Genomic DNA, 12,029 nt, shown 5'->3' on the forward strand with positions numbered 1-12,029 from the left:
ACCCGGTCTGGTTCTGGAGAGGGTGAAACATGGGAGTTTTCAGGCGCCATACACAGATTGCGACTGTATAGTTTATAGTGTCTGGATAAACGAGATCACGAACAATACACAAATAATGACATCAATACTCCTTTTCTCATAATCGTCATGTACGCGATATGTGTGTTTGGACGTCGTGACCTTTCTCGTCATTTCGGTCTATTCATCTAGTATTACACAATTGCTCTGCGTAGCCCCTAAAGACCCGACCAGCTGAATCCGCATAAGCAGCCGGCCTATTTCCAGACGATAAGCGTTCTATTCGCTTTGCCTCTTTTCATAACCCTTTCGCTTCAGCCCAGTAATGATACCCTTTACTCCAGCATCGAGGCCTGGTTGGTGTACAAAACGTCCACGACGTTGCCGAGCTTCTCAATCGTGTTGAGGGCGGCGTCGTAGCTCTCGTCGCGTTGCGTCTCGTCGAAGATGATGAGGCAGCCGGCGCCCTGGTCGAGGACGCCGATGATGACCTTGTCGAGGATCATCTGGGAGAGCTTGCGCTCAATCTGCTGGTTGTCGAGGCCGACGAGCTTGGCGATGTGGGAGATCTCGACGCGGCTGAAGGGCTCGATGACCTTGATGAGGTTCTGCTCGAGCATGGCGTCGTAGAGGCGGCGCAGGTGGTTGCGGATGAAGGCGTCGCTGCCGAGCTCGTACTTGTAGGCGGCGAGGGCGCGCTCGTACTCGTCGAGGGAGCGGTTCGAGTGGGCGCGCGCAATGGCCTTCATGGCCTCGAGGTTCTGGCCGGCGTACTTCTGGGCCTGCTTGGACGTCATGAGGGTGTTGACGTCGTCGACGAGGTTCAGCATGATCTTGCACAGCAGCATGTACTGCAGGGCGGCCGTGGCCTTGAGGGTCTCGTCCTGGGTGTGGTAGCCGTCGAGGGCCTCGATGAAGTACGAGTAGGCCGTGTTGAAGTCCTGGTCCATGGTGTGCAGCATGCCCGACTGCATGTCGAGGTTGGCCTGCAGCTGCGGCGGCGTGTAGACCGAGGCGGCGCTGGTGCGGGCGCTGGTCAGGGCCGCGCGGGCCTTGGACGTGTTACCCAGGGCATGGTAGACGCGCGACTCGAGCAGCTGCACCTCGACCAGCACCAGCTTGTCGTCGAGGCGCTTCAACTCGCGCAGCAGGCCGTTGATGAGCGTCAGGGCCTCGTAGTACGACTGCTTGGCCATGTACAGGCCGACCAGCCGGGTCTCGAGGTTCTGGCGGAGGAAGGTGCGGCGCGCCGAGGTGGCCCATTCTATACATGACTTGGTGATGGAGATCTGGATGTCCGTCGTGTTGGGGATCTTATCGAAGAGGTCTAGGAGCTGGCGGACTGTAGGCGGTGGTGATCATGCACCGGTTAGCAATGTGGCGACAAGGGGAATGTGAGTATCATGGTTGCACATACCCAGCTTGGCCGTCTTCGCCTTGGCAAAAGAAGACAATACTGTTCTGCTTGTTGTGATAAGATCTACTAGGCCTTGGGAGTTCCTGGTGGTTTGATGATGCCATCGGTCAGCCCTGCCACTTCTGCATTGACGTATCCCCAGCCGGTAAAAACCTACTTCTGATCCCGATACAGCTCTCCCAGGCTGATCAGTGCTGTCTCGTACTCCTTGATGGAGGCTTCTGAGGTAATGGAGGGGGGCTTCGAAATGATGTCCCTGTAGATAGCTTCGGCTTTCCGGGGGTCGGTGCTGGCTATTTCCTGGGCCTCCTTGACGGCCGACTTGCCTGTAGCAGCAGCCATATTGACGACAGATCTGTTTACTGTGCGTATTGTTGTTTTTGTTTGTGGACAGACGGGACAGATTGTAGTAATGCGACGTGGGTGTGGTGGTGGTTCGTCGGTTATGGGCGTTTGGTGTTTGGTATGGTCAGGTCAAGCTGGCAGCAGGCTGGGCTTTGGTTGGAGGTGAGCTAATGGATTGATGCTGGAGCTCACTCGCCTATGCCATCAGTGCAGCCTTGCCAGGGCCGCTACGTCCTAGGTTGCCGCGCATACGACACAAAGCCCACTAATCCATCAGTCGCCGCAACTGGGGGGTAGCTTCAGTGAGGGAGCTCCAGCTGGAGCTTGGCACGTGACCCAGCTAACCTTCCATTTACCAACTGTTCCTTGCGGAGTAGATAGCGATAAGCCCCACTAAAAAAGTTCGCTGCTTTCTACACTGTTGATCCTCTGCATCCCAGCTTTTGGAGGGCGCCGTAGAGTGGGTTGCTTTTCTTGCTAGATTCTAGACCTACCATCGTTTCTTGTCTCGTAGCCACCCAGTCCTGATCGTCTTGTCGTCGCATACCGACAGTCACCATGAAGATCAAGGCGCTTTCTCGCTCCGTCGAGGCGTAAGTCAATGCCTGCATCGAACATGCCCGTGTGCAATTATTAACCATCATGGCCCTGCAGTTACCAGCCCGCCGGCAGCAAAAACTCCAAGATGCCCAAGAACCTCGATCCTGCGATACATCCCTTCGAGCGGGCCAGAGAGTACACGAAGGCTCTGACCGCCGTCAAGATGCAGCGCATGTTCGCTCAGCCTTTCCTGGCCCAGCTTGGGGAGGGTCACGTTGATGGTGTCTATTCGATGGCCAAGGATCCCAACTCGCTCGAACGGGTGGCCAGTGGCAGTGGTGACGGTGTGGTCAAGACCTGGGATCTGTCCAACTCATACGACAAGGCCGAAAAGTGGCACACGACCGCCCACGAGAACATTGTCAAGTCTGTCTGCTGGACGCGCGACCAGAAGCTCTTGACATGCGGTACCGATCGCAAGATTCAGCTATACGACCCCTACAACACCCCGAGCGAGAGCGCGCCCCTTTTCTTCTTGGCTGGGAAGCGCTTCCTGGTCAAGTCTCTCGCACCACAGGAGCCGCAACTCGTTCGCGGCCGCAGGTGGTTCAGGGGGTGTGTCCATCTATGATTTGGAAAGGCACACAGCTGCGCCGGAAGTCTTGTCCTGGCCGAATGCCACCGACACCATCAACGCCGTCGCTTTCAACCAGGTCGAAACCTCCATCCTGGGCTCCTGCGGTTCTGACCGATCTATCGTTTTCTACGACCTACGAACGGCATCACCTATCGCCAAGACGGTCCTGACTTTTGCTTGCAATTCCATCTCGTTTAACCCTATGGAAGGAATGAACTGCGCTGTTGCGTCTGAGGACCACTCAGTCTATGTGAGTCTCATTCTTACCGCCAAGACCATGTCCAACATTGAAATCTGACCATTGCAACAGTTGTTCGATATGCGCAAGGTTGACCGTGCCCTCAATATCCTGAAGGACCATGTGGCGGCCGTGATGGATGTCGAGTTCTCCCCGACTGGCCAGGAGCTCGTGACAGCCTCATACGACAGAGTAAGAACCAACGCATCACATGTAGTAAACTGCAAGCTAATAACATTACCAGACGATCCGATTATGGAACCGGGATCAGGGTCATTCCCGCGATGTCTACCATACAAAACGCATGCAACGTTGTTACTCGGCCATGTGGACACCTGATTCCAAATACATCCTGTCCGGCTCAGATGATGGAAACATTCGACTCTGGAGAGCCAATGCCTCCGCCCGTGAAGGCATCAAGAGCGCCCGCCAACGTCAGTCCGAGGAATACAACAACGCCCTGGTCGAGAGGTACAAGCACATGCCCGAGGTCCGTCGTATCCACCGCCACAGGCACATTCCCCATGTCGTCAAGAAGGCCGGCGAGATCAAGACGGATGAGCTGCAGGCCCTCAAGAGGCGCGAGGAGAACGAGCGTCGCCACACCAAGAAGCAGTTCGAGAGGCGCAGGAGCGAGCGTGACAAGGTCATTTTGGCCAAGGAGAAATAATCAATCAGGCCAGGTGCTGTCACGTGCATTTTTGAGGAGTTACGGAGTTTACTTGGTTCGCAAGACCAGAAAGAGATACCATCTCTGCATTAGGAAAGGCGTTCTGTTTTGTCCAGAAAGGCACTGCCCCGGAACCCCCCTGGCAAATTGGAAAATGTCCAGCGTTTGCGAGGTCCTTCCTAGAAATCGAAAGCAAGGGTTCAAAAGCAAGGGTGATAGAGAAGAAATAAATTCACGCATTACGGCAATCATAAACTGCTCAGTCAAACTTTTAGTTGGGGAGTGGAATAGCTGCACCCATTTCAAGCTCGTATCTCGCACCCAAGAAGACCGTGCTGGCCAGAACAAAGTTGCTTATATGCGCGCTTGGGATTTTGATGCAAGCAGCTTATGACCAGATACCTGCTTCATATTTCGTATAAACCAGCTCAAGGCTATCTACGGTTATCAATGGGTTCCTGGACTACAGGCGTATCTCATATTGCTTCAAAGCGATACTGTCCAAATGCCGCAATTAGTACTTCGCATGAGCGGCTTGGGCCATCTCCTAGGTCGCTGGCTGCGCGGATACTGAGCAATGTCGCCCCCTGCAATTTTCGCCCAATGTGCCTCACGTATGGGGAAACTCGACGATTAGCCTCTTTCGTGCTCGGAGTCACTTGCTCTCTTTCTCCAAGCTGTGTTCGAGGTAGATAGAGTGCATACATATTCGATCAAGAAGCTTGATGGGCATTTCGTCGCACCCCAAGAGCACGTGGACACCCCCTTGATGGGACACGGAAAGTTCTATAAATCTCCAACTTCTGCTTCCCTCTCGAGTCTCGCAACTTCTTCCTTCAAACGCAACATCATTCACCATCCTTGTGCGCTCATCTATTGACAGGGGTTCGTTCTTGTGAACAGTCTTACCTACCTATTCAAGATGCGATCCGCCGCCGCCGTCCTGGCCCTGGCCGGCGCCGCATCAGCCCTGTGGATCCCGACAGATCCCGATGCGGTTGTGCTGGGCCGCGAGCATAACAACCTTCCCATCGACAGCAAGAAGATTGATTTCGGCGACAAGAAAGTCAATTTCGGCCGCGGGTGGAACAAGGTTCCCCCGAGAACCAACGTCCCGTCATCGAGAAGTTCCCTGTGGAGGAGCCGGCGCCGTGGACGCCCCCGCCGCCTCCTGCTGACCCGTCCTGGGAGGCTGCCTATCGTCGATGCTTCACGTAAGTCTCCACTATCTATCTTTTTATTACTAGTCTCCGTCTCAGTGTATATATATACACGACCGCTCTCATCTTTCTCGTCTCAGAGCAGAGCTAACGGTAGGGGTAAAGTGACGGCGCCCACGGCGTCCGCGCCCTCGACTTCGGCGCCGGCGTCGCCAAGGAGTTCCTGACCATCGACGTGTGCCTAGCCACCTGCGCGGCCCAGGGCTTCAAGCTGGCCGGCCTCGAGTACGGCAGCGAGTGCTACTGCGGCAACGCGCTGCAGGGCGAGAACGTGCCGACCCTGGACGAGCGCTGCGACCTCCCTTGTCTCGGAAGTAAGTCCTTAGTCCTCATTCCCGCTACGTAACGAAAATAAACTCTTTTACACTCACTTACTTACACACGCCGGCCGAAACGCAGACAACAAGACGACCTGCGGCGGCCGCGGCGCCCTCGCCCTCTACGTCAAGGACAAGTTCGACTTCACCGAGGGCAAGGCCTTTGACGGCCTGGGCGGCGGGTTCGACGGCTACGAGCCCGTCGGCTGCTACCAGGACTTTCACCCGCTGGACCGCACGCTGAAAGTCGACGCGCTGCGGGGACCCGAGCACCACGCCATGACGCCCGAGCTGTGCATCGCCGACTGCAAGGCCCGCGGCTTCCCCCTGGCCGGGCTCGAGTACGGCCGCCAGTGCTTCTGCGGCCACGACCGCTCCGGGGTGTCCAACAAGACGGAGGACTTCTTCTGTAATCAGGGGTGTACTGGAAATGCGCAGCAGTAAGTGTTGGGATCATCTATGTCTTTTTTTCCCCCTCTCTCTTTCTCTTTTCTTCGTGGGGGTATGATGATAGCTTTTTACTGACGGTTATACTCGTCGACAGGTTCTGTGGAGGCAACTGGAACCTCGTCATATACTCCAAGGACGCCATCACTCCCGCCATCGCCCCCCCTCCCCCGCCTCCTCCCCCAGCTGTGGAGCTCCCTGAAATCCCAGAGCGCCCGGAACGTCTGCATGTTGTGGAACCCCTGCCTCCCGTTCCCAAGCGTGCGCCGGTTGTTCACGACGACAAGCCCCTCGCCGCCGACGACGGCACTTCTATTCGTCAACGCCGATCACCGGCAACCGACTCAGCAGCCGGCGTGCCAGAGTTACTTAACCGTGGCCTCTTTCCTCCTCAACCTCCTTTAGATATTGAGATGGAGAAAAAAAAAGCGGAACAAATCGTTAAGAACCTTGACATACCTGAACCGTTCAACCAGGCGCTGAAGTTTAATCTTGGCCTAACGGATGAACCAGTGCCTGGGTCGATCCCTATTTATCAAACCTTGCCAATGTATGGTGGAACTCCTCCTCGTCAACGCCGATCACCGGAAGGGCCGGTCATGACTATTTATCAAACCTTGCCAATGTATGGTGGAACTCCACCTTACTGAAGTAATGACCAGCGCTGAAACTCTGTTAAAGAGTAAGATTCAAGACTTTATTGGTGGTGGTGCCTAGGTGAGGAATCAGGTGGAATGGGGGGGGGATTGATGCATTTTTCCGCGCGGACAAGTACGATAGCTAAATAGACACCACGTTTTCCTACCCTTATTCCAATGATCGCGACCTTTCTCCCTGGTCTTTACAAGAGACGGGGTTGTACATTGCTTGGGAAAAGTGTAGTGCCGGTAGTTTGTCGTTTGGTTTCGGCAAAGAAAAGACAATTCCGTCTGGAGTCCAACGGGATAGAACCCAAGAAGAAAGTACTCTCTCTCCCCTTCCCTTCCCACTGTCATCTGGAATCGTCTCAGTGCAGTGTGCTTGTAATGATAGAGCTCGAAGAGAAGCATAGAAGGGTACTGAAACTACTTTTCAACATGACCTCGTCTCATTGGCTTTCTACAGTTGATACGTCAACCAAGAACAAAGGGCAGAAACGGAACAGGGTCCCCAGGAGACGACGATGGGACGGGAACAAAGAGCTAGCTCACCGCATACTCAAGAGTAATGTGTAACTGGGTAGACGTATATATAATACTACATAGTCGCCGCTCTATTCAGGAGGAAGATAATCACACACAAATTTACGCATACTTTCTTATTACTCGCAAGGAATCATCCATAGTAGAATCCACACTACTTCTGTCCACGACTACCACCAACACCCTCCCCGAATCTACCCAACATGTCCCAACCCAGGAACATCCCCCCCAACCGCTCGTGCACCGGCGGCGACCGCGTCGAAACGCCCACCACCGGCCAACCCAGCTCCCGCCCGCGGCTACCCCCCAGCGCCGCCGCCGACCTCCTCCTCGACGAATTCGACAACGACGACAACAACCACAACAACAACGAAACCGCGCTCGGCGCATCCCCCCTATCCCACATCGCCTCCCAAGGGGGGCGGCTTCAAAGACGCCCCGACCGCCCGCCACACCCTGACCCTCATCGCCCACCGCAGCCTGCTCTACCAGCAACAGCTCGTGCGCACCTACCAGCGCCGCGCGCAGACGCACTCGCGCGCCGCCACCTCGCCGGGCATGGCCGACGCCGCCGCCGTGTTCGAGGAATGGCAGGCGACGACCCTCCCGGCCCTGCGCCGCCAGCTCCGCGGCCGCCTCCCCGGCGCCAACGACACCAACAGCAACAGTAACAGCGGCTTCCGGCCCCTGGTGTCCAGGGACCTGCTATCGGCGCTGGTCCCGCGCTTCGAGCGCGTCGAGAACGCTCCGCCGCCGGCGGGGATGAAGCGGGACATCAAGCCCTTCGGCTGGATCGCGGGGGAGCGCGGCTGCCTGGCGTTCCTGGAAGCGTACCTGGCGTCCTCGCCGCGGGCCAAGCTGGGCAATTTGTTGGTCGAGGCGTCGCGGGGCGCGGCGCGCGAGGAGGACTGGGAGGCGGTGCGGTACGCGGCGCTGGACTCGCTGGTGGAGCCCGGGCAGGAGACGCTGGCGGGGTGGACGGAGGGGGAGCTCTGGTACCGTGATCACGCGGGCGGGCACATGCCGTCGTACGCGCACCTGCGGCTGCTGGCCTGGGGCTGGTCGCCCGTTCCCGCGCGCACGCTAGCGGACCGGTTGGGCAAGTATTTGGAGTGGGTGGCGTGGCCGGAGACGGGGGATGGGTATTCGCCTTCGTTCGATGCGTCGGGGGGAATCGTAGGGGACCCATATGCTCGTTACGTAAATGGGCGGTAAGATCGGTAGCTGGGAATGAAATTTGATGATGATGATGATGATGATGATGATGATTAGGGAAATCCAGGTGAATCCTTACGGGTCACTAAGGTATAACCCCTGAATAGCGATCCCGTGATAGCTCAAATCAGATAATAAGAACAAACCATATCTTATCCATTTCTTTTAGGTGTATGCAACTAAATGCTCATGCCGTCTGCCGAGACTCCATCTATGTGAATCCCCCTATTGCGAAACCATAGCCCTGACCGTCTCCTCAATCGGCACCGCCGTCCTCCCCACCGACCCCAACAGCCGCCCCAGCGTCGGATCATCAATCAAGCACTCTCCGTCCTCGAGGGCGTCGTAGGTAGCAGCCCACCACTCGACGGCCGGGCGGTCCATGCCGCGATCCTCGACGTAGTGGCGCTCGTGCTCCTTGCGTCCCACAATCTCGACCTGCACCGGGGGCTTTCCACTGCCGCGGGCCTCCGACACCAAGCCCGCAATCTCCTTCATATCCCGCGCCCCTGCGGGCGCCGTAGACAAGTAACACGTCCTCCCCGCCCACTCTTCACTGGGCTGCGTCAGCACCAACGCATTCGCCACCCCCAGATCCGCAATCGCCGTCCAGCAGATCTTGCCGTCGCCGCCGAGCCTGACGGTCCCGCGCTCGTCGTTGCGCGCGTCGAAAAAGTAGCCCAGGTACAGGGGCCAGGACTCGTTATAGAGCCCCTCCCTTAGCACCGTGACTTTCAGCTTGCCCTCCTTCTGCAAGGACTCCAAGTACGCCTCGGTCCGGATATGCGCCCGCATCACGCCCGACTTGCTCGGGTTCCCGAACCCGAGGCTCGAGTAATAGACGTGCCCCACGCCCGCCGCGACCGCGGCGTCAATCGCCGTCCTATGATGCCGCTCGCGCCCTTGGCCGGGCGGCGCCTCGTTGTAGTCCAGCTCGATGCGCGGGGTGGAGACGAGGAAGAAGCGCTCGACGCCCCGCAGAGCTTGTTCGAGCGACGCGGCGTCCTCGAAGGTGGCGTGGCGGACCTGGACGCCCTTAGCTTCGAGCTGCTGCCACTTGTCCGACCCGGGCGCCGACGAGGTGAGGGCGACGAGCGAGGCCGGGGCCGCCAGCTTCTGGGACAGGAGGGCGGAGAGGGTGGCTCCGCCGAGCTTGCCGGTGGCGCCTATGATGGCAATCGACATGGTGTTTTCTTGTGAAGAGCGTCTTGTGTAAAATTCTTATTTCTGTTGGCGAAAGGAAATGCTGGTTTATGACTAGGGGGCAGTGCTTTAAATAGACTTGATTAATAACATGCCCTTTTAAGTAGGATTGTTTGTTATGCCTTACAGTCTGAAGATGGATTGTCCAAAAGCACTTCTTGGTGACGAAGCTTGCTAAGCAGAACGTCATGCTCCAGTGCTCCCCATTCTGTGGGGTCAGTCCCCAACGCTTAACGCCGAAAGTAGGGGGGTCGTCCCCGAGCGGCGACAATATTGAAGATGCTTGGTAATGAGGCCAATTTGTCACCGAAACTTGTTGGCATGAAACCTATTGAACTTGGGATCGAGTTAAGTCGGAAAAATGATGAAGTTGAGGATACGTGCCAAACAGGGGGGTAGGTACTGGTACTCATCCACCATCTGTAACGGGAGGCTCTAGATCGATCATCTGCGATCACCAATATGTCAACCCCCAATCCCAAGAGAAACCAGCCTCAAGCAATGAAATACCGCTTCATACCCGCATCCCCTTCACCACCCTCCGCAACTCCCCCATCGCCTCCGCATCCAAATACAACGCCACATCCACCCCGCCATCATCCACCACCGGATCCAGCAGGACCAAGATGCCGTCCGTCTTGCCCATGACCGCGTGCACGTACCGCGGCCTCCCACCCTTTCCAGCCGCCTCTTCATCTGCTGAAGTGTCTCCTCCAGAGTAAATCCCAAAGTCGATATCGTACAGCCGCGTCCGCAGCCACGACGTCACAATCAAGTGCCTTGGCCCCAGGAACCCCCGCCAGAGCCGCTGCGGCGCCACCTCGAACGCCGACTCGTGCAGCAGGGCCGCCACGGCGTCGGGCGTGAACTGTCGGAGAGCCTGTCGGAGTTGACGGGCGAGGGCGCCCGTGGTTATGGCTGCCCCGTTATTCGTCAGATCTTTCGTCTCCTGTTGCTGTTGGCTCGGAGATGGAGGTGGCGGAGAGAAGAGAGATGACGAGGGCGCCTTGATATGCGTCATGAACAGCGGCGAGCCGAGGAACGTCTCGGGTAAGGGGGGCTCGACCCGCCGCCGGGCCTCGAGGGGGTAGTTGAGGAAGACTTCGTCGTCCGCCGCGGGGGCGTACGACGACGATTTGACCGCGCACCGGGCCTGGGTGACGAGGCGGAAGAGATGCGCGAGCAAGGCGTCGGAGCGCGAGATATTGTTTCTACCCTCCTCGTCATCATCACCGCCAGCGACCACTTCGACCCGTGCACGCTCGCGCAGCCGCTCGAGGTTCTCGCCAGTAAAGTGCAGCACCGCCGACGCCGCCGGCCGGCCGAGATCCCACGTATGCCACGGGGCCACAGTGGAAGGAGACAGCGTCGTTTCCGCCAGGACCTCGGCCGGCGGCATATTGTTCCTCGTAGTGCCGACGAGGTAGGGCGAGTACCCCGGCGCCTCCACATCCCACCAACTGAAACGGTGCATGGGCAACGCGCGAGCCTTCGCACAGAGCCCCGGGTCCGGTCCAGCCGCAAAGTCGATATCGCCGGCGGCCCGGGCGTCCAGCCGGGGCGGGTCGAAGACCGGCTCGCCAAAGAGTGACGGTGAAGCCGACGCGTTGTCACAGCTGTTGCGGCTGTTCGCCGCCCACTTGTGCATAAACACCATCATGGACTGCGCGTCCGCGACCGGATGCGCCAACCGCACCCCGACGCCGTACCCACCGCACGCAAACAGCGTGATCTGCACCAGCATGCAGGGCAGCCCCTCTTCGTCCTTCAAGCCCGCGAGGGCGAGCTTGGCGGGCGAAACCAGATCCCCCTGCGGGAAGGCGTCGTTATCCCACCAGACGCCGCCGCCTGGCGGCACGATGGAGTCCAGCGTGTAATCGCGCCTCACCACGCCCCATTCCACGCCCGGATCCGCGTTCTCCTCGCCGCCGCCGCCTCCATACGTGAGCATGCAGCGCTGGAAGCGCTGCGTATGGTCGCCGGTGCCGGGGCGGAAGGGGGCCCAATGCAGCTGCCCGGCCCATTGGGGGAAGTCGTTCAGGGTATCGACGAAGGAGGCGCGCAGACGATGAACGACCCTGTCCCCAAGGAGATCTTCCGGGGAGGCGGCGGACGGGGCATCAAACAGCCAAACGGCGCCCGTGTCCGTGAAGCGCGCACAGGTCGCGTCGAGGATCGACAGCGGTACAGATATTCTTTCTCTCGTGTGATTCTGGGAGGGGAAAAGCCGTATCGGGCCAGTGGGATGCTTGCTGACCATAGTGATGTATGTGTAAGGGCAACGCTAGGGTCTGTTCGTGTGGGAATTTGGGTCCAAGTGGTCTCGTATCAAATAATTCAAATGTATATCCATGATAGTCAGGAGACGACGGTAGCCTGTACCGCATCCCATCATGTGTTTATATGTGAGGTGTTGAGGACCAAAATGGATCCCGTCTGACCAGGAAAGTCGAACTTCTCATAATGACCGTCATACACGTGACCACGGGGAAACCCCAAAAAGGAAGTCACGACCCCGTCAAAACGTATTTCCCCCAGCACCTAGGTGGTCATCTATTTGGAGTGAGCTTTTGTTTTTGCT

At 57.7% G+C, this 12,029-nt stretch overlaps 5 protein-coding genes across 5 annotated transcripts; 2 read left to right on the forward strand and 3 right to left on the reverse strand.

Annotated features, from left to right (window-relative positions):
• Nucleotides 1-353: 353 nt before the first annotated feature.
• PG985_008252 (uncharacterized protein) lies at nucleotides 354-1,777 on the reverse strand (the record flags this gene model as incomplete). Its single annotated transcript, XM_066828020.1, has 3 exons — nucleotides 354-1,360; nucleotides 1,436-1,518; nucleotides 1,593-1,777. The coding sequence occupies 3 exons, from the start codon at nucleotides 1,775-1,777 to the stop codon at nucleotides 354-356; spliced, it is 1,275 nt and encodes a 424-aa protein (XP_066682932.1).
• A 561-nt stretch (nucleotides 1,778-2,338) lies between these two features.
• On the forward strand, nucleotides 2,339-3,865 carry PG985_008253 (uncharacterized protein; the record flags this gene model as incomplete). Its single annotated transcript, XM_066828021.1, has 5 exons — nucleotides 2,339-2,373; nucleotides 2,435-2,923; nucleotides 2,961-3,207; nucleotides 3,268-3,387; nucleotides 3,440-3,865. The coding sequence occupies 5 exons, from the start codon at nucleotides 2,339-2,341 to the stop codon at nucleotides 3,863-3,865; spliced, it is 1,317 nt and encodes a 438-aa protein (XP_066682933.1).
• A 922-nt stretch (nucleotides 3,866-4,787) lies between these two features.
• PG985_008254 (uncharacterized protein) lies at nucleotides 4,788-8,245 on the forward strand (the record flags this gene model as incomplete). Its single annotated transcript, XM_066828022.1, has 6 exons — nucleotides 4,788-4,931; nucleotides 4,970-5,079; nucleotides 5,191-5,399; nucleotides 5,485-5,842; nucleotides 5,947-6,474; nucleotides 7,177-8,245. The coding sequence occupies 6 exons, from the start codon at nucleotides 4,788-4,790 to the stop codon at nucleotides 8,243-8,245; spliced, it is 2,418 nt and encodes an 805-aa protein (XP_066682934.1).
• A 225-nt stretch (nucleotides 8,246-8,470) lies between these two features.
• On the reverse strand, nucleotides 8,471-9,430 carry PG985_008255 (NAD(P)-binding protein; the record flags this gene model as incomplete). The annotated part of the gene is made up of 1 exon (XM_066828023.1): nucleotides 8,471-9,430. One exon carries the CDS (start codon nucleotides 9,428-9,430, stop codon nucleotides 8,471-8,473), a length of 960 nt encoding a protein of 319 aa, XP_066682935.1.
• A 532-nt stretch (nucleotides 9,431-9,962) lies between these two features.
• PG985_008256 (transferase family protein) lies at nucleotides 9,963-11,708 on the reverse strand (the record flags this gene model as incomplete). The annotated part of the gene is made up of 1 exon (XM_066828024.1): nucleotides 9,963-11,708. The coding sequence occupies one exon, from the start codon at nucleotides 11,706-11,708 to the stop codon at nucleotides 9,963-9,965; it is 1,746 nt and encodes a 581-aa protein (XP_066682936.1).
• Between the last annotated feature and the right edge of the window lie 321 nt (nucleotides 11,709-12,029).

Source organism: Apiospora marii (genome assembly GCF_038362585.1).
Source record: "Apiospora marii strain CBS 49790 chromosome Unknown utg000005l_segment0_segment0, whole genome shotgun sequence".
In the NCBI taxonomy this organism is placed as follows: domain Eukaryota; kingdom Fungi; phylum Ascomycota; class Sordariomycetes; order Amphisphaeriales; family Apiosporaceae; genus Apiospora; species Apiospora marii.